We start from the raw sequence: 26,003 nt of genomic DNA, 5'->3' as shown, positions 1-26,003 counted from the left end.
AATGAGCAAAGCCCATACCGTGTGGTCACTCCGACTTTTAAAGACATGTATTACCCACCAAGTCCCAGCGTAATGGAAGGGAAGGGGCCTCCATTTGACTGTGAAGGATGTAAACATGTAGAGCCTAGTCCGCTCCGTTTTAAAAGAGTGCCACTCTCCCTTCATGTAAAGAAACCTTGCAATCACGCCTTAACAGTTGCATATTTCAAGGCAGAGTTTCAGCATACCAAACATAACGTTTTACTAGTTACAGCCCCTTTTGTCGTTACTCCATTTCGATCTACCCTCTGCGGAACCTGACAGTCACTGATTTATTGCTTAATTTATTTTTAGACACGGATGAGGATGAAATATTTGCTACTGGATTTGCAGCAATCATCAATCAATCAATCTATTAAACACAAATTCAAATTACGCAACTGGCAAATTATTGTGTCTTTTACAAAAAAAAAAGATAAATAACCGGAGATACACGAGTTACATGTATTTATCTTTGTATCAATAGTGGTAGCTTAAAATGAAAATAGATATCTAACCAGAAATAGATATTATTAGTATCTATGAAATATTTGCTACTGGGCGCGCAGCAATTATCAATTAAATCAATTGAACAAGAATTAAAATTCCGCAACTAGCAAATTAGTGTGTCTTTTACAAATAGAAGAGACATACCCTGAAGATTCACTCGTTATATATATATGATAAGTGAATGAAATATTTGCTACTGGGCGCTCGGCAATCATAAATTTATCAATCAATCAATCAACCAATTAAACCACAAATAAAATTACGCAACTGGCAAAGTATTGTGTATTTTACAAACGGAAAAGAGACATACCCAAAAGATACACTTAGTCTAGTTATATATCTTTATATCATTAGCGGTAGCTTATACAAATGATCACAAATGAAAACAGAGAGCTACCCAAAAATATATACTAGTACAAATGCATCTATGAAATATTTGCTACTGGGCGCATAGCAATTATCAATCAATACATTAATCAATTGAATAAAAAGTAAAAGTCCGAAACTGAAAAATAAATATTTCTGAAACATAACAAAAATGAGATATACCCAGAGATACACTAGTTATATATCTATGATTATTGGTAGCTCAACAATTGAATGTAGAGATTTATCCAGTATTATATATATCAATGATAAGTGGTAGGTACACTGCACTGAACCAATGATAAAACATCCCCTCTGATGATAATTGTACGTGGATTGAACTAATATTGATACTGATTAATTATACTGATAAATGATTGGACCTTTGGAACTCACAGGGTGGTATAGGGAAAATGGTGTCCAAATCTCATATAAGGTAATAAATATATAGTTTGTATTCTATTTCTGACAATGGTAAAAATGTTAATAAGTAAAAATTTCGGTGAAATCGGTCTCCTTGTTTTAATAATTTGAAAATTATTTAGTCATCAGTATTAAATTGCATATTTTCGGTTAAGATAAACAATAATGGCTGACATTCTGTATTTTAACCTGGTACATGTATATAATAAAATGATGCAAAATAGAATGGAATAAAAGGAGATGTTTGCTTAAAAGCTAAAACCAAACAACAACAACAAAAGACACTAAGGGAGCTACCATTTGATTTTTATGGGGGGCTAGGATGAAATTTGAAAAAAAAATAGGCAGGACAGGAGTTTTGAGTTTTGAGTTTTTAAAAAAAAAAAGGCATGAGACACTTGCAAAAAAAAAAATCAGGATGACAATTAATGTAAAAAAAGTCAGGATAAACTAAAAAAAAAAAGCAGGACCGGATAGATTGAAAAATAAAAATGCAGGACAGAGATTACAACTAAAAAAAATGTAGGACAAAATTTTTCATCCTATCCCCCTCATAAAAATCAGATGGTAGCTCCCTAAACACTAAACTAATCATAATGGGGAACATGCATTTTCCAATAAAACTGCAGATAAAATAAGTAAAACTATAACTTGCTCCAAATTTTATTGAATTGCAAATAAGATTGAAATGTAGATGTACAACACGACAGCCGGGCAACCGAAAGGAGTATTTGTACCTAATAGGTTAGCATGGCTTTATTTCTATTCCTGTTTCTTAATTTGGCCAAATGTTATAATTAATTCTCTTTGTTTCAGATCTGTGCTAACAACCTTAATTGTGTGTTCCTATATATGTAGTATACGTGGTCAGGCTCAGGTCCCATTACACGGTTTAGACAGAAATATTTGTGATCCGGCTACTATTACAAATTCGCTAAGTAAGTATCTATTATACTATAGTATTCAATTAGAGTAACTTTTTATCTGAATCACCAAACTGGCGTTAAGCGATACGGAATGCAATTGGTGAAAACAAAAATTAATGCCTTTCATTTAAGCTATTTTCGTGCATGCTTGGCTACATTTAACTTTTTATACGAATTTCGAAGCCAACAAAATTAGAAACAACAACGCACAACAAAGATCCTGCATATCTTCATGGATGACATTAATTTTGTTTTGATCATTTAGGTTTTTAAAACTACATGACGAACCTCAAATACACAGTTAATAAATGAAGAATTTAACTGATAAAAAATATAAAATTTTAAATACAAGCATTTTAACCGCCAAATGATTCACTCATACTAAAAATTATAATTAACACACTAGTTACTTCATGCGAGCTAGCCACGGTAATTGTACTTTCAATTTTTTTTCTTTTTTTCAGCCCCAAAGAAGCCCACACTAGCCGAAACATACAGACTAACTGTTGAATGTAATATACAAAACAAAAATTATAGCACAGACTATACGGAATATTTTGATTATCAAAATCAGAGAGCAGCTGTCCACCAATGGGATGAGGGTTTCCATGCATATGGGATCTACAATTATGCTTCAAACGAAATGTTTACAGTGGAAGCTCAAACAGGTAAAATGTGAACATGTAAAATAAGTAGGTTCATTCCCTAAATCGTAAATTCTAGTTTGCATTTAACCCAGCAAAGGCTAAAACCTTAGCGGGATTTGAAAAGTGAAAGATGAAAATGTCAAAACAAAATAATGAATAGAGAATAATAAGCAATATAAAACAATGGACACGGCAAATAAAGAATAGAGAAAAAATACCCGAAATTCAAAGAATAAAAAAAAAGATTCCTCACGTACTTTTATACTTTAGTTTCTTACCTTTTACAAAATATCATGATAGTTGTTTCAAATATTTAAAAGGACTTCATTTTTATTAAATCAGGAGTTTGTACAGTTGACCCACTTAGTTCATCATCTAACACATTCTTATTCGGATTTAAAACAAGTGCTACAAATCCTAAAGTAGGAAGAATGTTCAGTGCATATGGAGCTCTGAGGTTTGGTAATGGTACCAATGAACAATGGGTAGGACGGACACAAATCAGGGGTATGCAAGTTGACCAATGGAAATCTTGTCAGTACTGGTCAAGTATGGATGCTACGATGACCGTTAATTGGTATTTTACAAGTAAGTTTATTCCATTTTTTTTTTTTTGGTAAATACAATTTCAGAAAACCTCAGCTTGTTAAATACATACATGTAGCTATCGATTATAACACATAATAATGATATACCTATTTGTGAAATTTGCGAAATTTGCCTGTGTAGACATGTCGATCTGAAAAAATAGTAACTGCTATTTTTCAATCTAGGATTTTTCTATAGTGATAGAAAAAACCAAGACCAATTTTATAAAGTTTAACTTAATCATCTAAATGTAGACTACTAGTTTTTCTGTAACGATTTGCTGATCTTTGGCACGTTGCTTTTGTTTATTCAATTTTGTACTGATGTTGACACTTGGCCCATGTATATGATTCGAGCGTTACTGCTGGGTCCTTTGTAGACGAAATGTGCATCTGTCGTAAATATAAAATTTCAATTTGGTATCTACATGTATGATGAGCTTATTATGAGTCCGACTGTCTTAAACCAAATAACGTGAAATCTCACTCGTTCATATCTTTCGTCATGTTTTATTGTTAACATTTTGTGATTTATCACCTGTTCAAATATCTATCAAAACGTCAATCTCATCATAATATATATATGTAATGCTTGTTTCGGTTGTTTATTTTAGTTGATCATTGATTAGTTGTATAAAAAAGAAGATGTGATATGATTGCCAAAGAGACAACTATCCACAAAAGACCAAAATGACACAGAATTTAACAACTATAGGTCACAGTACGGCCTTCAGTAATGAGCAAAGCCCATACATCATAGTCAGCTATAATTTGAACTAAATAGGCCATTGATTAGTTGTGCATGGGATGAAATTCACGAATATAAAAATAAGGAAATACGTTATGGTTGACACTAAGACATCTTTTATGGGGTTGCTTTTTTCTTTGATTCTGAGTAATAATCTCTTTCGAGAATCTAATGCATTATGGGTAATATTTTTAAAAGCGTACATCAACACGTTATGCTTCGTTTAATGTTATGAACACTTGAAATTCAACCAATGCCGTGACGTTAGATTCATAAACGGTCAAAACAATAATATTTACTTAATTTCTTTAGACTTTAAGATTTAACTTTCTAACTATTTAAATTATTTAGCACCAGACTGGGGAATGGCTGACGGCAGAAAGCAAGTTCCGGTCAGATGTACAGTTACCGGAAACATCTGGGAAGTAAAAGGAAGTGTTCGTGCTGCTAGAGCATTCACACACACCTACGAATTTTCTGAATATCTAACTGACGACATGGCTCAGCTTACTACTACAACGTTTGAGGTATTCATTTACATTGTATTACTACTTTTTTTTAATGAAGTTAAGTCATTTCAATTGACATTTTATAGTGTGTCTTTCTATGTTATGATGTTATACTATCGTTTCAGAAAAGGGGGAAGGTTTGGTACCATTAAAGCATGTAATTCCGCTGCAATATTGTATTGTTTGCAACTGTCCTAAGTCAGGAATCTAACGTTCAGTGGTTGTAGACTAGTCTGTGTAAAATATGTGTTTCATAAGTTTTTCTCGTTTCTTGTTTTTAAATAGATCAGACCGTTGGTTTCCCCGTTTGGATGGTTTTACACTAGCAATCGCTGGGGCCTCTGTAGCTTGCTGTTCGGTTTGTGACAAGGCTCCATGTCTTGACCTATAATGGTTTACTTTTACAATTATGATTTGGATGAGTTGTGCCATTGGCATCGTCATATATTTACATAAACCATTTGTTATACGAAATGTTATTACAACTCGTGTAAACAGATTTTTTCTACCAGATTGAATTTTTAAAACTATACTTAATTTGAACTGAATCATGATATTTTCGATACATGAATCGCATATACATGTATAGCAATGCAGATTGAGTACAGAATGTCAAAACATTTGAATCGGACTCGAATTTTGGGACCTTTCATAGATTACAATGCAGTATTGGTTTTTGCTAATAGTTGAAAGCCATACGGTGATAATTCTATGTCATGCTGGTCTCTCATTGGTAATCATACCACATATTTTTTTATATACATATACTCTGATTTTTTATACAGTAAGTTATTCATATTCTATGTATTCTGATTTTTAATGACTGATTGATTGTTCAGTTACTAGTATGAAATGTTTGACAAACACTGATATATCATTGAACTTATATATACAGTAAAATCTGCCAAAAATCTGCATAAAGCAGAAATCTTTTTTATCTAGTTGCTGAAGACTAACATACAGTGGATTTTCATGTATATATGAAATTAGATTAAGCTTTCAAATTCAAGCACTCGTCAAAATTTAGATTAAAAGTCGTTTGGTGAAGAAAGGTTTAACTGTAATCATCATTTTATCTCCAAAGATAAAATGTCAAGTGTTTCTACATACATGTACATGTACATTTTAAAGGTTAACATGATCGTTATATATAAATTAGAAATATACATGTACATGTATTTTCATTAAAATTTTACCTTACCCAGTTAAGTTTCATAACTCATAGAAAACGAACCAAGGGAATAATATAAGATCCACAGTAGATACATTTGTACATGTAATTGAAATAGTTTCTCATTGTACTCCGATTTGGGTAAAAAAAAACACGAAAAAAACACTTTTTACTTTTACTCAAAGCAACTTGATTTCAATTCTTTTAACTGTTTCAATAGTATACACGTAACATACTTAATACATTGACTTACACAGGAGGTAAGCTGTTGGTATATGCTGTATATGTAAACCTTACACTTAAAACAGTTTTTTGTGAATCTTTTAAAAAAAGTGAGAAAAAAAAATGAAATGAATTGAATCGTTGGGTTCTTACGTTTTTTTCCTGCAAACTTTCAATATGAACTAAACCATTTGTAAACACTAGAACCCTGCAATTTGCTGTATGTTTCGATACTTAAAAAACATTTTAATTATTTTAGTTAATATATACATGTATTTGCGTTGCAATTGGACTATTTAATAATCATGTTTAGCCAGTACTTTTTTTTTTTAACTTCAGACGCCATCGGGAGTTATATGTCCAGGCAGAAAAGACACGAAAGTTTTACCAACACCTGCTACAGCTTTTAAATTCACTTCTGAGATATTGACGCCTGATTCTCTTACAATAGGATTTATAAAGGTAAGCTCATAGTTTATACTTAATAATGGTCATCTGAAAGTTTATACTTAAGTTTTGTCATCTATCTCAAAGTTTATACTTAATAATAGTCATCTCAAAGTTGTATTTGATATAAATGAAATATTAGTTATTCTCCATAGAGCATTTCAACTAACGAAAAAAAGCAGGGGAACAAATATTTAAAAGATAGTAAAATTCATAAATTTCGTCGAAAGATAAAATACATATTTTCTGATATGCATGAATTCTGCATGTTTTGGGGTTTGTTATTTTTAAATAGTTTTGAATTTATCTAACAACTGACAAGAAAGTATAAACTCGAGAAGAAGTAGGGTGCTTCGTTAAACTTCAGAGAGCTACATTGAATCATCAGTTTTCTAATGATATACTGCAACATATATCGTGTTGACAATGAAGAAACTTGCAGTAATTTGTAATAATTAATAAAGGCCGTTTTTTTTTCAATCAGAGTATTAAAAAGAAAGCAAATATCTAGCAACTACATAAGTGTTTCTAAGGAGTAAGAGGCCTAACTATTTTGCTTCTTTTCTTCCCTATTTTTTAGTTCTATATAGATTGTGAACACTTATGTCTTTCACTCTTGTTATCTTATTAAATACTATCACTATATCTTAAAAGCTGAATATAAATTTCAAAATTATGAAGTTTCACGTGATTACAAAAGTATTGTTTTTTGTAGGAATGGTATGACCAGAACATGGGCTTGGTAAGATATGACTACGTACCAGACTCTCAGTCTGTTAGTCCATTCGGTTACGGTCTACTTACTCAGGTTCACGACTTCAATGAAGGTATGATTAATGTTCTATATATATAGATGGAAAAGGGGTAGGGCGGTGGGCGATAAACCATAAAATCTCTTTGTTCTTACTGTACTATAATCTGGATAATGCACAGCTAATGTGTGCATTAACTACCTCAGATATACTGCACAGTTCAAATCTATTTTTATCTTTAGCGGACGGTTCTTGGATTTTAAAAGGGGCGTTATTCTGTAAAATTAAAAAAAAAATATCCCCGAGTGTAGCGAGACGAAAGACAATATTGACAATTTTAAGCTAAAACACGATACTTTGTCAAATCCAAGGGTTAACGACCTGTTCGCCCCACCCCGAATCCGCCATATGCCTTTAAATTACGACAAAGTTGAACTTCGTACAAACATCGTAGTTTCAAAATAGGAAAAAGAAAGTTTTCTCATTCCTTTATATTTTTTATCTAAGCTGGGACACACACTATTTTATTACATTTTGTGTACAACGTAAATCTAAATCAGTATTTTAAAGTTAACGAGATAGTTAAAACAATTTTTGTCAATTTCTGCCAAAAAAGAATTGTATCTAAGAATATCGGAATAAAAGAAATCTGATTTAGATAAGTTTCAGACTCAAAGGAATTTATAACGACTTTTTGATTATCCCTTCTATAAAGGGACTATTTTTGGGATCGAATTTAATGAGGACCATATTTAAGTGTTTTAAAACAGGGGGATTCACTGGAGATCAATCAGACTTCATTTAGATGCACGTGGCTTAAAAAGTTATACAGTAGATAAAAAAAGGGGGGGTTCGGGGAGTAAAAGGTTTTGAAAGAGGAACGTTTTTTCTGGGTTTTTTTAACATTTTAAATTTTGGTAATATAATATCTTCCTCGGTTCTTTTTTTCTCTAAGCATATCATTGAGGGAAAGAAATTCAAAAGCAACTAATCTAATTTAAACTCAATAACCCTTGCAGTTATGGTTTTTATTCATACACCGATTTGAAAGTACACAGTTTGTCAAAGTCTTTTAAAATCGTAACCAATTAAATAAAAATTAGGAATAAATTTAACGAAAACGATAAAAAAAAAATATACCCATTAAATCGCAATTTTAGAATGAGTCTAATTAAAATATAAAAAAAATATTAATTTAAAACTTACCAAAGTCGTATTTCACCCTTACTTTACCCTACAAGAAACTTTCCTAGGATCCGTGGATTGTGAAATGGCGTCATCATTTCTAAAACGTTCACGTAAATTGATTACGTCATGTGTTAAAACAGTTATTGGCCAATCAAATCGGTATATGTAATTTAATCTGCACAGTACGAGATGACCCAATAACCCGAACTCCTACGTCGTTCGGGTTATTGTGTCATCTCGTGCTAAGCAGATTAAATCCCCTATACCGACTTGCTTGGTCAATAACTATAACATAATATATACGCATCAATACATTTAAACAATCATTTTGATTGCATGTGCAATAAAATGTCAGAAATTGACCATATATAGCCACGAAATAAAGCTGTAACCGAACGATAAGATCGTATACAAATTTTGCTTTTGCTTGTATTTTTATAAAGCGACATTATGGAACTAATTACTCTCCCTCTCCTTTTGTGTACTCTCTTTAATGTTAATCTAGTTATTCGACTGAAGAAGATTGTGACGTGTAGGGTCACACCCTCAAAACTAACTATATCTGAGAAAGGTTGCATGTGCCTGTGTCCCATGTCTGAACTAAATATTTATAAAGTTATTAAACATGTACATAGATGTAAAGTTTTCATTTCATCTGCTTTTAGATTTTTGTTACCATAAGTTCGGTTACATGCTGCTCCAATATAATGGTGTTTAAAAGTTTTTGTTAAAAAAAAAACTTTAAAATACCAGGAGCGGATCCAGTCATTTAAAAAAGGGGGGTTTCCAACCCAGGAGAAAAGGGGGGGGGGGGGTTCCACCTATATGTTCCCATTCAAATGCATTGATCGGCCAAAAAAAAAGGGGTTCCAACCCCCGGAACACCCCTGGATCCGCCAATGAATACCATTTGTTTTCAATCGTTTGAAAACCTTTTGACACGGTTTGTTTTTTTCTCTCTCAGGAATAGCATACATCATCGATCCAGCAGTAGGTAATTGTACTGCACAGCCTATAGACGGGACTGGTTTTGACGCTAAGTTTGTAGTTGGATCAAACAATATGAAAGTCAGAATTAGGACACCAGCAGAGTTCTTCTATTTTGATAAAACAAATTATGCATACGAAGGTGTTGTGAGTATTAGTATTTCAATAAAGCTCTTACATCGCATGTTTATTTTCTGTATCCACATTAAAAGAAGCTACCATTTGATTTCAAGATGTCTAAGACATTAAGCCATTTCAAGTCAAAATTAATATGAAAAAAATAAAAATGGATTTGAATGGTATTTATTAAGAGCTTTCATATTATATATAATGATGGTAAATATAATAATAGCTGTCAGTCATAAAAAAAGAAAAAAAGAATATGTGTATTTGCCATAACCATACCTACCCAGAAATAAGCTTCTTACTCAAAATGTTTTATTATCCTAATGATAAAAAAGTTTTCTTTTTAAATAGATAGGCATGAAGACTAAAAAAACACCTGACACCACAATATCTTTAAGTTTGGACGTTCCAATTCTAAAAGTAAAACATTGAAAATACAGATAACAAAAATAAAAGTTTTAGTGTATGTATTTCGTATGTGTTTGTAGAAATCTGTCAGAGGAGTAGATTGTGACGTGTACATCACACAGAGAACTGATTGGCCACCAAATACATCAGGCTACAATTCTACGTGGGAATGGTATTTTGCTAAGGTAAGTCACCAATTAGTGACACTAACTTTTTTTCGTCCCAAGGGTATCACCAGCGCAGTAGTCAGCACTTGGATGTTGAAATGAATATCAATTATTATAGGTAATTTTTATAAATTTCCTGTTACACAACTTTTGAAAATCTAAGGATTTTCTAATCCCAGGAATAGATTACCTTAAGTTAATAGCCGTTTTTGGAACAACTTTTTGGAATTTTCGGTCCTCAATGCTCTTCAACTTTGTACTTGTTTGGCTTTATAACTATTTTGCTATGAGCGTCTCCGACACATGAGTGTTATGCGCGTCTGGCATATTGAATTATAATTCTGGTACCTTTGATAACTATATAATAATGTGTCAACAATGAGTGATATAAACTTATATGTGCGTGAAATATTGAACAATTTTCAGACATTAGAACACGGTAAATCAGTATATTGACAAAGTTTCAAAGCCTTCAAGGGAGTAAGGGTCCATCGGATATCATGGCCGACTTGTCTATGCAGTCTTTATAGTGATGACATAATCCTTTCAAAACTGAGGTTGTGAGTTCGAATCCCGCTCATAGAGGGCTGTGTTTGACTTCGACCTTAATTGACAATAAATGCCAGCTTTCTTGTCAAAGGTAAAAGACACGTTCAGGATATTCCAATAACCCCAACCATTAAAACCGCTACAATATAACAAAGAGTGGTAAAGTTGCGTTAAACACCAGCTTACAAACCGACATAAAAGAGAAAGGACTATGCTCTAGTCTGTGTATTGAAATAAGCCCCGCCTCCCTACTAACCTAATACGGAATATACACGGTCACCACGAGGTCGCTTTCATATTTCTAGAAATATATAGGAGGTAAGATAATGTGCTCTATTCTGTTTTCTACACATATATATCGGAGAGAAACTTTGTATGGACTACCCCTATAATGTGTAAGACCTACGGATAGGAGCCTGAAACTTTATGGTTGTAACTCTTACATTTATCATTTAGATTGGTAAGTTTTGTAACCACGGAAGATAATCATAAATAAAAATAAAATGGTATATCAATTTTTATGCATTTGAAATTCTTTCCTGCATTTATATTTTATCTGGAACTCTCAAATCTGAAAATGGGAAACTCACTGATGTATAGTAATCTTAATCCTTAATTACGGGTGTTCTTTAGGTTATTTAGAATAATTTTAGGTTGATATTTTATTTGTGTAACTTTTATGTTCTTATTAAATTTATGTTAATAAGTCTTATCTTAAATATAAAGACAAGATGTGGTATAATTGCCAATGAGACACTTCTCAACTAAAGACCAAAATGACGTAAAAATTAAAACTATAAATCATCTACGGCCTGCAACAGTGAGCGAAACCCATACTGCATTTTAAGCTATAAAACCCCCAAAATGACAATGTGAAACAATTCAAACGAAAATTAACGGCCTAATTTATGTAAAAAAAATACCTTATATCTGTGTTGTTTTTTTTTCATTTTCAGAAAACCTGGGTCCAGAGTACAGGACATACTTATGACTTTGGAATGCCAATGATGTTGTTGTTGAAAGCCGATGGAGTAAGTTCCCTTTTGCGCATGTCAGAAGTCAGGAGCCTCCGGCCTCTGTTAGACTTGTATCATTTTAATTTTTAGTTTCTTGTGTACAATTTGGAGTTTAGTATGGCGTTCATTATCACTGAACTAGTATATATATTTGTTTAGGGGCCAGCTGAAGGACGCCTCCGGGTGCAGGAATTTCTCGCTGCATTGAAGACCTGTAGGTGACCTTCTGCTGTTGTCTGCTCTATGGTCGATTTGTTGTCTCTTTGACACATTCTCCATTTCCATACTCAATCTTATAGTAATACTTACAGAAATAAAATGCAGCACACCAACATTGTACCTTCTAGTATATTGATAAGATAAATTGTACATGAAAAAAGGGGGTTATTAATTTAGTTTATATGACACGATGAACCCCTCAACGTTCGTGAATTTTAAACATATCGTGTTGTTTTGTTTAATCATATCGTGTCGTTTTGTTTAAACACAGTGTGTTTTATTGTTTAAACGCTACGTGGTGTTTAGTTTAACATTTCGTAAATACAATATAGAAGGAAAATCGGTAATATGTCAAAGAGACAACAACCCGACCAAAGAGCAGACAACAGCCGAAGACCAACAATAGGTCATCAATACAGCGAGAAAATCAGCACCCGGCCCCGAAACAAAATTAATACTAGTTCAGTGATAATGTACGTCATACTTAACTCAGAAATTATATATATATACACCTCGCCAAAAGTTAAGCAACACCTGAATGTTGTTGCTTCTATTTTTTATTTTTTAATTAAATTTGATTCTGCTTTGATTTCATACATTTTGTTAATCTATTGGTAATCAACAGGTAAGAATTCATGTACAAATTCTATTCCTAGGTACCTTAAAAACAGGTTTTATAAAGCTACATACAAGTGTTATCATTGCAAGTTTCGTGTAATGAAATGTAACTGTTAATCGCAGACTAAATTGTGTCATTTTAAGTGCCCGTAGACCAGTCAAAAGACCATTGCTGACTCATAGGCATTTGTCAAACTCGACATCAGTTGTCACTTGGTCATTGCAATAGGACTTTGAGACAGTGACGTCAAGTCCGTTGGTCTGACGAGAGAAGATTTCTCCAACATCATATTGATGAGCGCATGCGCGTATGGCTTCCATATAATACAGCATACAGGAAACAGTACATTCTTGGAACTACAGCGTTTGGTGGTAGGGGTTTGACAGTTTGGAGATGCTTTTCATTTGACAGCAAAATGGAACTGTGTGGTCTGGAGGGGACTATGACGTGTCAAAAAGATCGCTATAACATACCTGGGATATCGTTGTGCCACATTTTGACTATCACAATATTGCAACAAGACCAATATTCACTGACGATAATGCTAAGTCACACAGAGCCCGCATTGTTTAAGATTATTTATGCAAGGAGGTGACGGACACTATTCCTTAGCCACTCATGCACTGGATATGAATCCCATTGAGCACGTCTGGGATGATATTGATCGAAAAATCAACAACAGGATTCCTGCTAGTGAGAATTAACAGGAATTACGAGAAGCCTTGATTGAAGAATGGCAAGGAATTCCTGTTAGAACATTACGACGTTTAGTTCAAAGCATGAGACGACGTGTAAATGAACTTTTCTGGAAGCTTTGTCAATCTCGAGGTTAAAAGAGAATGTTGTGTATTATAATTGTGCAAAGCAAATTTTTCAAAAACATTAGTATAAGTTGAAACTTCATCTTGTATTTTATTTTACCATTTTAAAACCATTTGCCCAAAATGAACATTTCAAGATTTACTTTTCTATTAACATTATATATGTTATCTTATAAAAAACAAAATTAGTTCATTTTATCCATATTTCGATCAGTTATGAATTCAGTAAAAAACGATCCTAGAAAATTATGAGGTGTTGCTTCTTAACTTTTGGCGAGGTGTATATATAAAAAAAAAACAATTATTGGGTAGTGGTCATATTAACATATAATATGATTTCATTGCATATCTGTAAATACATGAATTTGATTGGTCAATACGAAATTTTCTCTTCGTTTACACTTCGATAAACAATGTTTCCGAAACTACTTTCGTAATCTATTCATGCGCGATACACATTCTTGCAGGGATACTAGGATTTTCAGCAAACTGAGATTAAAAAACAAATGAATAACAGTTGTTTCTATTCTGATGCATGATATATAACAACAAATAGATAAAATGAATACACTAAAGCATCGAAAAATTTATAAAAATAAGATTTTAAATAAATTCCCGCGAAAATTCATGAACGATTTGGCGAATTTACGTCATGGCAAACACGTGTGCACTTCAAAGTCGGATAATACCTCATTAAAATGAACTTTTGAAGTGGTGCTATTTTGTTTTAATTTTTGTTGGATTTATAGAACATTTATGGATTTTAAAAAGTCAATATGGCGGCCAACTCCTTAGTTACAACCTGTCAGTTGTGCATGTGATGGTAATTTGCACAAACACATGTAAATAAGAAATCGGGAATATTTGGCTTAAGAATTATAAGGATTGAACACATTTTTTTAGAGGTTATTGATGTCTAAGCCGGGGCTCTTACTCTCAATCTTTACATAAAAGTCCTTCTATTCAGTTTATGAGTTAATCGCCCCGGTTTACACATCAATAACCTCTAGAAAAAAAATGCGTTTAATCCTATAATACTCCCGTTTCCCTTTGTTTATGGTAATAGTTTTCAAAAACATGTATGCATTACAGATTGGGACCTATATCTACAATATTTACCAGTACGATGAAGAGCAGCGATCTATTTGGGAATTTGACACCAGCAAATGTTATAACTATACAGACAAACATGACTTCATATTTAGACTTCCGGGTGAGTAAGACTCTGGTCAAATAAGCCAGATGTCATGCGCATAACTTCATATTTAGACTTCCGAGTGAGTAAGACTCTGGTGATATAAGACAGTTGGCATGCGCATAACTTCATATTTAGACTTCCGGGTGAGTAAGACTCTTGTAATATAAGACATGTGTCGAGCGCATTACTTCATATTTAGACTCCGGGTCAGTAAGTACAAATAAGAGAGTCTAGAAGATTCCCTCCAAATCTAGGCAAGTACACAAGTGTTTAAAAATACACTTTTTTTATATTTCGCGGGCAGAACTTCGACCTAGCATGCACAAAAGCGCAAAGAACACAGGTCGACTCGGTATTTGCGTTTTCAGTGGAAAAAAGATTGTTTCGAAGACAAATCTAGGAAATGTAAAGCAAGGGTTCGTCACTTCTAAAATAATTATACAATATGCCATCTTATTATGGACCTCAGAGACCAATTGATCTTAGAATGTAAAATACAGTTGCTCTAATTTTTGTGCTATTTTCACATTTCCTGACCGGTGTGAGAAAAATATTTCTCCTCACTAGTTGAAAATCTGTTCTCGGCAAATGATTAGTCGAAATTTGATAATGACTTCAAAATGCTTTGTTTTCTTCTCATGTTTCCTATTGTGACGTCATGAAAAAAGGCGACCTTGCCTGATGACGTCGCATATAAAGAGCACAATTTTCTGAAAATCTCTGAAAAGGAACGATAATAAGCATTAGAGAAACAGATTCCGACACTATAACTCGTGTCTTACGATATTTCTCCACTCTCGGCAAGCCTCGCGCTTTAAATAATAAAATTTAACTGTCTCGAGTGGAGAAATATCGTAATACACTTGTTGCAGTGTAAGAATCTATATATCATTAGCCTGTGAACATTCAGGTTGTGAGTTCGATACATGTACTGGGAGGGTGCGTTCGATTCCAATTGCTATTGACAAGGACTTTGCCTAGAGATGGTCGGTGATTATATCCGTGCATTCCGGTTTTCTCCACAAACACAGACTAAACGAAATAAAGCAATAGTGCTGAAAAAAACAAATAAACACCAATTTATTTAATATTTTTTTCAGGGAGTTATCAAAACGTAGCGGCACCAAATTTGCAGTTGTTCAAATACTCGGTGTTGCTTGCCATTAAAGGTGTATCTAATGTATCTGCTGTTAGGATTGCAAATATGCAGGTACAAATTATTATTATACATGGGGCTCTAGCAGGGAACCTCTGAGGTCACAAGGTCAAATTTATTAAAAAAAAAAAAACCAAAAAAACTTAATAAGCAGGTGGGATTTTACCGTGTTTGAACCATTTAACTTCAAAAGGGGGTTATGGATTTTTGTCAGAGTCAGATTTTTTTTCTAGTTTTTTTTACAATTTTTATCAATCATTTTTTTTCCCCTTCAAAATTTAACCCTGTAAGTAAAATATTCGTATCATTTTTTCCCCAAAAAATAGTTTGCTGCTTCATGTTTATAATTGAAATGATTCCCCATTCAAATGAATTCAAATATACTATTAAGCTTTTCTTATTTTGTAATTGGATTTAAAAACAGTTGAGTGTTAGATTGTACCATATAAATAGAGATATATATGATAAATGCGGTATGTTTGCTTTTAAATTAATGACGTACAAACTACATCCAATGAATTATTTTAAAACTATATCATGGTATACAAAGATATTAGCCATTAGGTATAATTATAAAAGAAAGAAAACATAAGCATACTAGATAATGATCAAATTGAATTGGTGGGTGCCCATAATCCTAAAGAGATTTTTAATATTACAGTTTGTTTTCTACATTTATTTACAAATAATTTAGTTTTGGATGAAACGCGTCTACTGATTGGCTGACGTTATTTTGTTATGAGCCCATAGACATAATTTAGTCATGTGACCGTAACGTCATCAACGTTTTTTCATGGTTTTGTACGGTTTAAAATGGAATTTAGAATTAAATTATAAGAAAAGACTATAATATATTTTCTGTCTATTCGAAATAACATAAAAAATGTGGTGCACACTGTTAAATAACGCGCTACGCGCGTTATTCAGTGCGCACCATATTTTTTTTTATGTTATTTCTTCATAGACAGAAAAATATTACAGTCATGATTCCTTAAATAATATTTCAATAAGGTATGGAGATGTGGTATGAATGCCAATGAGACAACTATCCATTGAAGTCCAAATGAAGTGGAATCAAACATTCAAATGCAATTATAAGCATTTCGAAATATTAAAAATCATATTCAGTAAGGTTAAGGGTTTTTGAATAAAATGCTGATGTTTAAACATGCATGACTTTTCAACAAAAATGTCCAATAATAAGTATCTAAAACAAGTTCTTAGTAAATCAATTACGTTGTTCGATTTCTGAATTTCATATTCTTAAACGGATATTTGTATCACTTTGCGCAGGCCGACAACGACACCAATGAAATAATTGTGCCGGTATTTAAAAATGTTATTTCAATGCGCATGCATGTCGATTACGGCGCAAATGACATTATTGTAACGATGTTAGTCAATGTAATGTTATGCGCAGGTTGATTATGACGCGAATGACATAATACCATCAATATTTAGTAATGTCAATTCTATGCGCAGGTCGAGTACGACACTCATGACATACAAGTACATGTATCGGTATCAATATATGTTTTTTTTTATCCGCAGGTTGATTATGACGCCAATGACATAATAGTATCGGTAAATACTTAATTTTATTTTTTATCCGCAGGTTGATTATGACGCCAATGACATAATAGTATCGGTATTTACTTAATTTATTTTTTATGCTCAGGTTGATTATGACGCCAATGACATAATAATATCGGTATTTACTTATTTTTTTTATGCTCAGGTTGATTATGACGCCAATGACATAATAATATCGGTATTTACTTAATTTTATTTTTTATGCGCAGGTCGATTATGACGCCAATGATGTAATAGTATCCGTATCCATACTCGGTACAGCACTCATACCAGGGAATGTTCAAACTCCTGTAACACAAGTACCACTCATTCAAGCTGTCACAGGTCTTACCAACGCTATCAATCAGGGAAAATTCGTAGTATCAGTGGCTGTGGGTACTAAAGTAAGTTAAATTTGCATAATAACAATTAACATAATTGCTTTTAACAAAATTTCAATTAATCCTACAGTACTACAAATTATTGAGTATATATTTATTTTCTTTTTCAGGGAAAATGGACAGGGGTGGGGAGGGGGTAATTTACAGTAAAGACCATCCATGATAAAATTCATACTTTTCGCACTGTTGCCTATATCTATTATAACGTAGGGCCAGTTTTTCATGCCTATTTCATTTTTCCAGTTTTTATTGTGTTTTAATTTAAGCAATCATTTAAGTTTCCACAATGCAGTTCTTTAACTGTATGCCTGCTTCAGTGGCGGATCGATCCAGCCATTTTAAAAGGGGGTCCAACTATATGCTCCCATTCAAATGCATTGATCGTCCAAAAAAGGGGGGTTCCAACACCGGGTCCCCCCTCCTGGATCTGCCACTGTGCTTTGGAATTGATTAGACGTTGCGCACGATATTGGTGTCACTTTGGAAATATGGATTAGAAGGCGGGTTATTCAAAATAAATCTCTTATCATAAACAATAAATAACCATGTTATGCATATCATTCGAAAGGAAATAAACCATAGAAATCAATAAAATAGATGATTTTGTGCTTCGGATATTTTTTAATGAAAAACTTTGCTCATTTCGATGCCTATAACGTCATTTTAAGGGTGTCCCACTGTTACAATTTTGTTTTATGTGCGTCTTTGAAATCCCAGTGCGGATTCATTAGTAAGTAGAATGGTTTAAAATTTTACAACTGTATTGTATACAGTATACGTTTTATGAAGTTATAGACGTTTTTAACTGTAAGAGAAGGAAGATCGTCAGAAGAGTTTAAATAAAAAAGTGAAAAAATGTCCCAATTAGCTGCTCAACCCGTAAAAAAACTTTCTGTCTTCATTTTCATAAGATATAACGGACGAAAATGGAAATTAATAATATCAGAAAAATTATACATGTACCGAAGACGCTATCTGAAGTCATCATTATGTAACTGCGGTCTTATTTTAAAAACATCGTCATTTTTCCCGTGTCCAATAAAATGTCCTGAAGGACAAAATAACACAAAGAATAATTCAGAGGCTTTTTATAAAACGTAATTCTGCTATATCTCAAATTTTTAACACCTGTTAACTGATATGAATAGAAAATACATTTAATTTCCTTTAAAATGATATGATAAGAACTTTTGTTTGAGTTGCAGGTAGAAAATCCGAAGCGATCTAAGATGTCCAATGAAATGTCCCCGTAACCGTAATTTAACGTTCGCGTTATCATAACGTGGTTAAACTGTATACGAATTTTCTTGCATATTTTAATAATATCATATAATTTCATAAAATGGTCTGATCTATATAAAAAAAAGTTCTCGTTTAATATGCATAATGGGCAATCATACCACATCTTCTTTTTATATATTTAAATCATTTTACAAGACTTCAAATTGTCATGTTGTGTTATTGTTGCAGACAATTCTTCGCAGAAATTAAAAGTTGTTCATGTATCTAAAATTATGTTTCAATTCAATGGAATTTTGCATTTGAAACGGCTTGAAAAAATAAAACCATATAAAGAAGCAACTTCGAACATCTCTTTACTTTAAGCGGCACTTTCACATGAGAAGAATATAAGGTCAACGTTTGAAACTTTCCGTTGAACAACGCGGTCAAAATCGTTGTTTTATAAGGAACGTCGTGTAACGCTAAGTGGCACCAATACCGTGCGTAACGTCTAAGTCATGACAATCGATTGATTTACATTTAGCTACATTGTAATGGGCCATTCCAGTTAATATCTGATAATGGGGGATGGATGGTCCTTTCTGAGGGGTGTAAAATTTATACATCTTAGGGGTGAAATTTGGGTTTTTTCATCTGACAGGTATACTTTTACGCAACAATTTCTGAGGGTCTTGCAACAGTAAATAATTTAAAATAATTACATCTTAGGGGTTACAAAAAATACCTATTTCATATCCTAGGGGTGCTTTGGAATGTAGACAGTTTCGTATTATGCACTACCTGGTATTGGATTTAAAATTCTGATGGGTAAATTTTTCCCATGAAAGCTCATCCACCCAATATGAACAGAAACTCTACATCTGATAGGTCTTAATTCATAGATCTGATTGGTAGTTTTTCATGATATTTTTTTCTGATAGGTATGAACAAAAATCTCCCCATCCATCCCCACCTGTCAGAAATTAACTGGAATGGCCCAATAACATAGCATGTTCTCATTTCAGACAATGACTTTAACAGCAAGGCCATTTTCTCTTACACCTACAACAATAAAGTTTGGTTATTATAAACCAGGACCTAACAAGACTGTTTATTCAACAGGTAATAGTATAGATTTTTATGCTTTTATATAGATATCAGAAGATGTGGTATGAGTGCCAATGAGAAAAATCATCATTTGTAAAAGTAAAACCAATTTACCCCCAAATCATAACTAGTGTAAAACCATTCAAACAATGAATCATTTGTGATTCACATTTAAAATAACTTCATAAACCCAACACCAAGCTCTTTTTTCAACTTTGGGTAGTTACATGTATCTTATTGTAAACATGGTAAAGCATAAAATACCTGTTGGTTGCTTTGTTCCATATTTTACAGCGCATTCTTGATTCTGGACCGGGGGGGCTCTATTGTCACAATGGTCGAATAGAATAACTATTGTGAATAATTTTATTTTCGTGGGTACCAATTTTCACGGATTGAAGTATGCACTAAAACAAAAGGATAACAATTTTAACAACTAGAGGTCACCGTATGGCCGACAGAGAGCAAAACACAAGTTTTGTGTTGTCATATTTGTAAATACTGTGTAAGAGTTATGCTTCTTTGCATGTGTCATAATATACATGTAGCTTACGTTGATGAGATCACAGGCACTCATCTCAGAATTTTCCCCCTATATATATATCTTTATATAAAGGTATATATGATTTTTTTCTGAGACGAGTGCTTGTGGTTTTAATGGTCTTTGAAAAGGGAATATTAGAGTTTGTTTAAAGTCAACTTCAACAAGATAACGTATGAAATGAAAAAAAAGATTTTTTCCCCTGTACTCAAACTGTTTTCAAATACGAAATAAACATTTCTTAACACACAAATTGTTATGTACACGAACTGTGTGTCTATCGAATGTGCCAATAGGTATTTCAGTTGCACATGTACAATAATGTGTACATTTTTATATGTATTTTTTTACATGTACAAACAAGTGTAAATTTTTACTATGTATTTATTTTACATGTACAAAAATGTGTAATTTTTTTTATGTATTGTTTTACATGTACAAAAATGTGTAAATTTTTATATGTATTGTTTTACATGTACAAAAATGTGTAAATTTTATATATGTATTTTTTTAAATATACGAAACAATTATTTTAAATAATCTGTATGTTCTAGGTGCTGTGGTTGGCCTTGCAGTAGGAATGGCAGTGGTTGCCTTCATACTAGGATTCGGAGCTATCTATATGTTCTACAAAAGAAACGGGGGATCATTTGTGAAATCAGACAAGCCCATGGATAACCCTGCATATGAAAATGCATCTTAATTATTATATACACTGTTTAAAAAATACTCATAAATCATTGAACCATTATAAATTTGTATATCCGTGCAGTCGTGCTAATGTAATGTACACGTTATATATATTTTTCAGTTATGTGAAAGTAAATTGTATACAGTAACTCGTTCCCTACAAATTAGGCTATGGTACAATGTAATGACATAAAGACACCGATTATTTGATAGAATTTATATATAACTTCCTAAACATTAAGTTATCCAGTAAAACTTCTTGTAACCGTCATTGTAACACAAAAATGTTTATTGATATTAATAAATGAAATTTGTCATAATAGCACTCCAGTATAACATCAATGGCATATAAACATGAACCATATCCACATGACATTTCAAGAGAAGCTTCTGTTTAGTTTCATGTCGAGGTTCATGTGTTTGAAATCCCAGGACTAAAATTGTGAGATGGGTCAACAATTTTACAGCCCTATTACAGCATAATTCATTGAGTGTGTAGGTAAAGTTATAATCTTTGGTTAGCTTGCTTGTTAGCTGAACCGTAAAGTCATCATTTGGTTAGGTATACTACCCTCCTTTCGGAGTAGTCTAGTCCTACATACAGATAGATTGAGTTATCTGTCGGACTAGTCTACTCTTAAAAGAGGTTAGTTTACCTAACATAATAATGACTTCACGGTTCAGCTAGCAAGCAAGCTAACCAAATATTCTAGCCTTACCTACACACTCAATGAATTCTGCTGTAAACTTTCAAAAGTGCATTCGATTCACAGTATTTCATGTTAATGCTATGATATTGTAATTTAGTCTCAAATCAAACTTTCAACTTCGTTCTTTTTTAATAAATCTATGTTGATGTGTAATGTTGTCGAGCGGAGAATGTCCATTCATGAATGTTGGGTTTTATTTTGAAATAAACAATAATTTTAAATAACACGATAGTTTTGCCTGCCAATTATTGTAGCCCTGTAGTCACTATCAACGTTTTCAATCAAAATTATGGTATATAAGAAGATTTTAAACACGAAAAAATGATCAAAATAACACAAGATCACTTTGCATGTTGTTAACCAAAACTTGTTAAAAGAATATAGGTAGCAGTGCAATGTTTACCTACCTACCTAATATAAAAAAGAAGATGTGGTATGATTGCCAATGAGACAACTATCCACAAAACACCAAAATGACACAGACATTCAACAATGAGTAAAGCCCATACCGCATAGTCAGCTATAAAAGGCCCCGATAAGACAATGTAAAACAATTCAAAGGAGAAAACTAACGGCCTTATTTATGTAAAAAAATGAGCGAAAAACAAATATATACAATGTACATGTAACACTTAAACAAACGACAACCACTGAATTTACAGGCTCCTGACTTGGGACGCACATACATAAATAATGTGGCGGGGTTAAACATGTTAGCGGGATCCCAACACTACCCCTAACCTGGGACAGTGGTATAACAGTACAACATAAGAACGAACTATATAAATCAGTTGAAAAAGGCTTAACTCATCAGATAAGTCTACCTTAGTGTCCAAACGCAGGAGATGAGCTTGCTCCTCTATATTTGGCTCTATTCACTGTCACTATCACTGTTGATTACTGTGCTACCTCCGATCGTGAAGTTGTAATATACTGTGTAGTAATAAATCATAGGATGTTCCTTCCAATATTTATCTAGTCTTCGTTCGAATGTTTTAACGTTTTTGGCAGTTAAAATTGTCTCAGGAAAACTGTTCCAGACATCCACTACTCTGTTGGTAAAATAATACTTTCTAACATCCAGCCTACTCCTGTTCTTGACTAACTTCAAAGAATGCCCTCTTGTTGTTGAACCACTACTTAATGTGAAAATACCACTTGATGCCCTTTCATCATAGATGTTATTGAGAATCTTGTACGTCTCAATCATGTTGGCTCTACTCGTAGTCTACCATATCTAAGTGTTGGTAATTTCAGGAGTTTAGAAAGAGACAGATATAATAATTCACTTGTTTAAGTGCATCTTCTCTAGCCAAGGATTACGATCCACTCCCGCTCTCTTCACAGAGCGGGAGTGGATCGTAACCCTTGGCTAGCGAAGATGGTGTGAGTGTAAAATATCGAAAATGTGCACACGATCAACGCTCTAGCTTTAACCCTATAGAATTTCAAAATGAAACATTCAATTATAATTCTTATAATAACATTTAACACTGCATATCATACAACAGTCCTGCCCTCTTTGCCTGAAACTGTGTAGTTGAAAATTCAGAGTTGTTGACGGCTGCGCTCATACCGCAATTTGAAGGAAACAGGCAAAAATCGATAATATTTGCCGTTTTTGACCATATGTTGATTTGAATTGGGGTGATTTCTACAAAACACACGCAAGACAGTAATTCAAGACTACCATTTTGCGAAAGGGTGGGTCCTAATAAAATAACACTCAGTTCTTGTTTTTAAAGACTGTTTATTTTTTATGAAAATATGAGGCCGATTTCCATAGTTAGTGGACCTACTCCTTTGGACATCTCCTATAATAGAGGTAACCGGTGAGATCACGAATCACGTACGCATCACGAACGTATCACCTAATTTGCCGTATGACACGAAGCGGGATCATTAATTTCAAGTTAGGATGCCTAACTGTTCATACGGATCTCGCTTTGATGATATCTGCATTTTTTATTGATTGATACGCGTACGGCCTATTTTATTCTATTTATTTTATATGTCGTCGTCAGTCATGGAGCATTTTCTGGTGGGAGTGGAGGGGGGTTCTATTTTTTTTAACCAAAATATCTTGATTCTGATTGTGGTAAAAAAATAATTCTGGTCAGTACCTAAAATAGGAAACGACCGTTTGATTTGTAGGGGGGCTGAAATAAATAAAATGGCAGGACAGGCCATAAGGAAATCATAAGATTACAAAAAGATAGGTTCTCTTATTTTTCATTATTGCAAACTTGAAGCTTTTAAAAACAAGTAACAAATTTAATTTGATTCAGTACCAAACTCTCCAAAACCACACATCTCGCGTTGAAATTGTGACCAAAACATGAGTTAAAGGTCCGATCATCTAATTTGCATGGAAAAAGGGGGTATTAAAAAAAAGTAACTTGATTCCAAATTCTTAGAGACTGAACGAATAAAGAATGGCTAGAAATGGCAGAGACAAAAATAATTTCTGCGAGAAAATTGAACATGTCCTTCCTTGAACATGACCTTCCCCCAGCCCCATTTTCAATTTAAATGGCTGGTCTCTTAGTTCAAAATTTCTGCCCCAATCATAGATTCGCCTGATAATTTTCGCCTATTTATTTCTTAGGCCTGAAATTACCGGCCAAGTCATATAATAAGGTTTAAATTTCATACCCAGTCATGGATTTGACCAGTTGAAAAATTACCAATTCTAGCGGAACGTCTGTATTTATATACTTTTATATAAGAAGTGACCCCTCCTTGGACGCATACATCCAAAGCTTTAGAAAGAATACACTAAAAATTTGTATTAATTCGAATCATTGTTTAGAATGAGCGAAATAACAAAAAGGGGGAGATTCCTTCTAGTACTCTTTGTACTTTGGGGGAAAAATCGAATATCAAATACTTAACAGAAAACTTCATATATATATACTATGTGCTATTTCGCAGAATAAAAGATGAATAACTAAATAAGATAATAATATAATTTTACTATTCCAGCGTATTATGTTCCAAATTTTTTTCGGCGTTCTATTCTTTTTTTTCGGACCAAATATACTAAATAATACCAGCAACACCCCATACTAAATGGTGGTTAGTAGACGAACCTTTGATTCTAAGATCGGAGCTGACAGGTCACGAAAATAAATGTGTTGGTAAGGAAAATAACAGTAATAAATATGCTGTCTCCCGCCTAAAATAAACTGGCTTCCAAATTCTATAATACAGTAAAATGGTACATGTGTAAAAAATAATCTTGCGTGTAGCAGTTGAATTTTTTTTCTAAAATAAATAATCTGACTGACCAAATCAGCCCGGCCGGTCCCCTCAGAATCAAATGATCGCCTCCTTATACCAAAAATAGATGATCGATACCCGATTTAACTACGATATAAAATAATATATATAGGAAAAAGACGGGGGTAAGGTGTCTAACTGATTTTTTTTTATTGGTTGCAAATTTCTTATAAGGGACAAAAAAAATGAAAAGGTGGCGCGGGGGAGGGGGTTCTTTCGAAATAATATATTTAATTTTGAATTCTTAAGAAGAAAAAATCTTATCACGGATAATTACCACAAGCTAAATAAAATAGTGTTAAGCCCCAGTCACACTGTCACGTTTCAGCTATCCCGTTTTGCTACGTTTTCAAAACGTAGCGAAACGGCAATATCCGTAGTGAATCGTATCGATCCGTACTTAAAACGGCTATATAGATCTACGTAGTTAAGCGTAGATTGATACGTGATCGGTGCCGTTTGTATTGGTCTGCACAATACAAACGTGACTAAAAATGAAAACGTAGTACTTACGTAGAAAAGCGCAGTAAAACGTAGAAGGAACGTAGAAATGCGTATTAGAAACGTACCTGATACGTTCTAAAACGTATTTGATTATAATCACTAGGTGTTATTACGTTTAAGTACGTATCTGCCACGTTGCATTAGGTTTTTGTACGGTATATTACGCTTCATGGTACGCATTAATAGGTTTCATCA

At 33.1% G+C, this 26,003-nt stretch overlaps 1 protein-coding gene across 1 annotated transcript; it reads left to right on the top strand.

The window, feature by feature from the left end:
* Positions 1 to 1,217: 1,217 nt before the first annotated feature.
* On the top strand, positions 1,218 to 21,632 carry LOC134718762 (uncharacterized). Its single transcript, XM_063581452.1, has 15 exons — positions 1,218 to 1,330; positions 2,134 to 2,255; positions 2,708 to 2,911; positions 3,233 to 3,478; positions 4,577 to 4,752; positions 6,467 to 6,589; positions 7,290 to 7,401; positions 9,479 to 9,648; positions 10,116 to 10,220; positions 11,708 to 11,782; positions 14,519 to 14,639; positions 15,725 to 15,834; positions 17,583 to 17,756; positions 20,000 to 20,096; positions 21,177 to 21,632. Exons 1-15 carry the CDS (start codon positions 1,308 to 1,310, stop codon positions 21,323 to 21,325), a joined length of 2,007 nt encoding a protein of 668 aa, XP_063437522.1. The 5' UTR covers positions 1,218 to 1,307; the 3' UTR covers positions 21,326 to 21,632.
* Positions 21,633 to 26,003: the final 4,371 nt, after the last annotated feature.

Source organism: Mytilus trossulus, chromosome 5 (genome assembly GCF_036588685.1).
Source record: "Mytilus trossulus isolate FHL-02 chromosome 5, PNRI_Mtr1.1.1.hap1, whole genome shotgun sequence".
Taxonomy (NCBI): domain Eukaryota; kingdom Metazoa; phylum Mollusca; class Bivalvia; order Mytilida; family Mytilidae; genus Mytilus; species Mytilus trossulus.
Note: the sequence above shows the minus strand (reverse complement) of the source record. Positions and strands in the feature narration are given on the sequence as shown.

Coding starts and splice junctions, on each gene's coding strand:
- LOC134718762 (XM_063581452.1), top strand. CDS start 1,308: ATGGTGTCCAAATCTCATATAAG. Junction 3,479..4,576: donor CGTTAATTGGTATTTTACAA/GTAAGTTTATTC, acceptor TAAATTATTTAG/CACCAGACTGGGGAATGGCT. Junction 14,640..15,724: donor CTTCATATTTAGACTTCCGG/GTGAGTAAGACT, acceptor TATTTTTTTCAG/GGAGTTATCAAAACGTAGCG.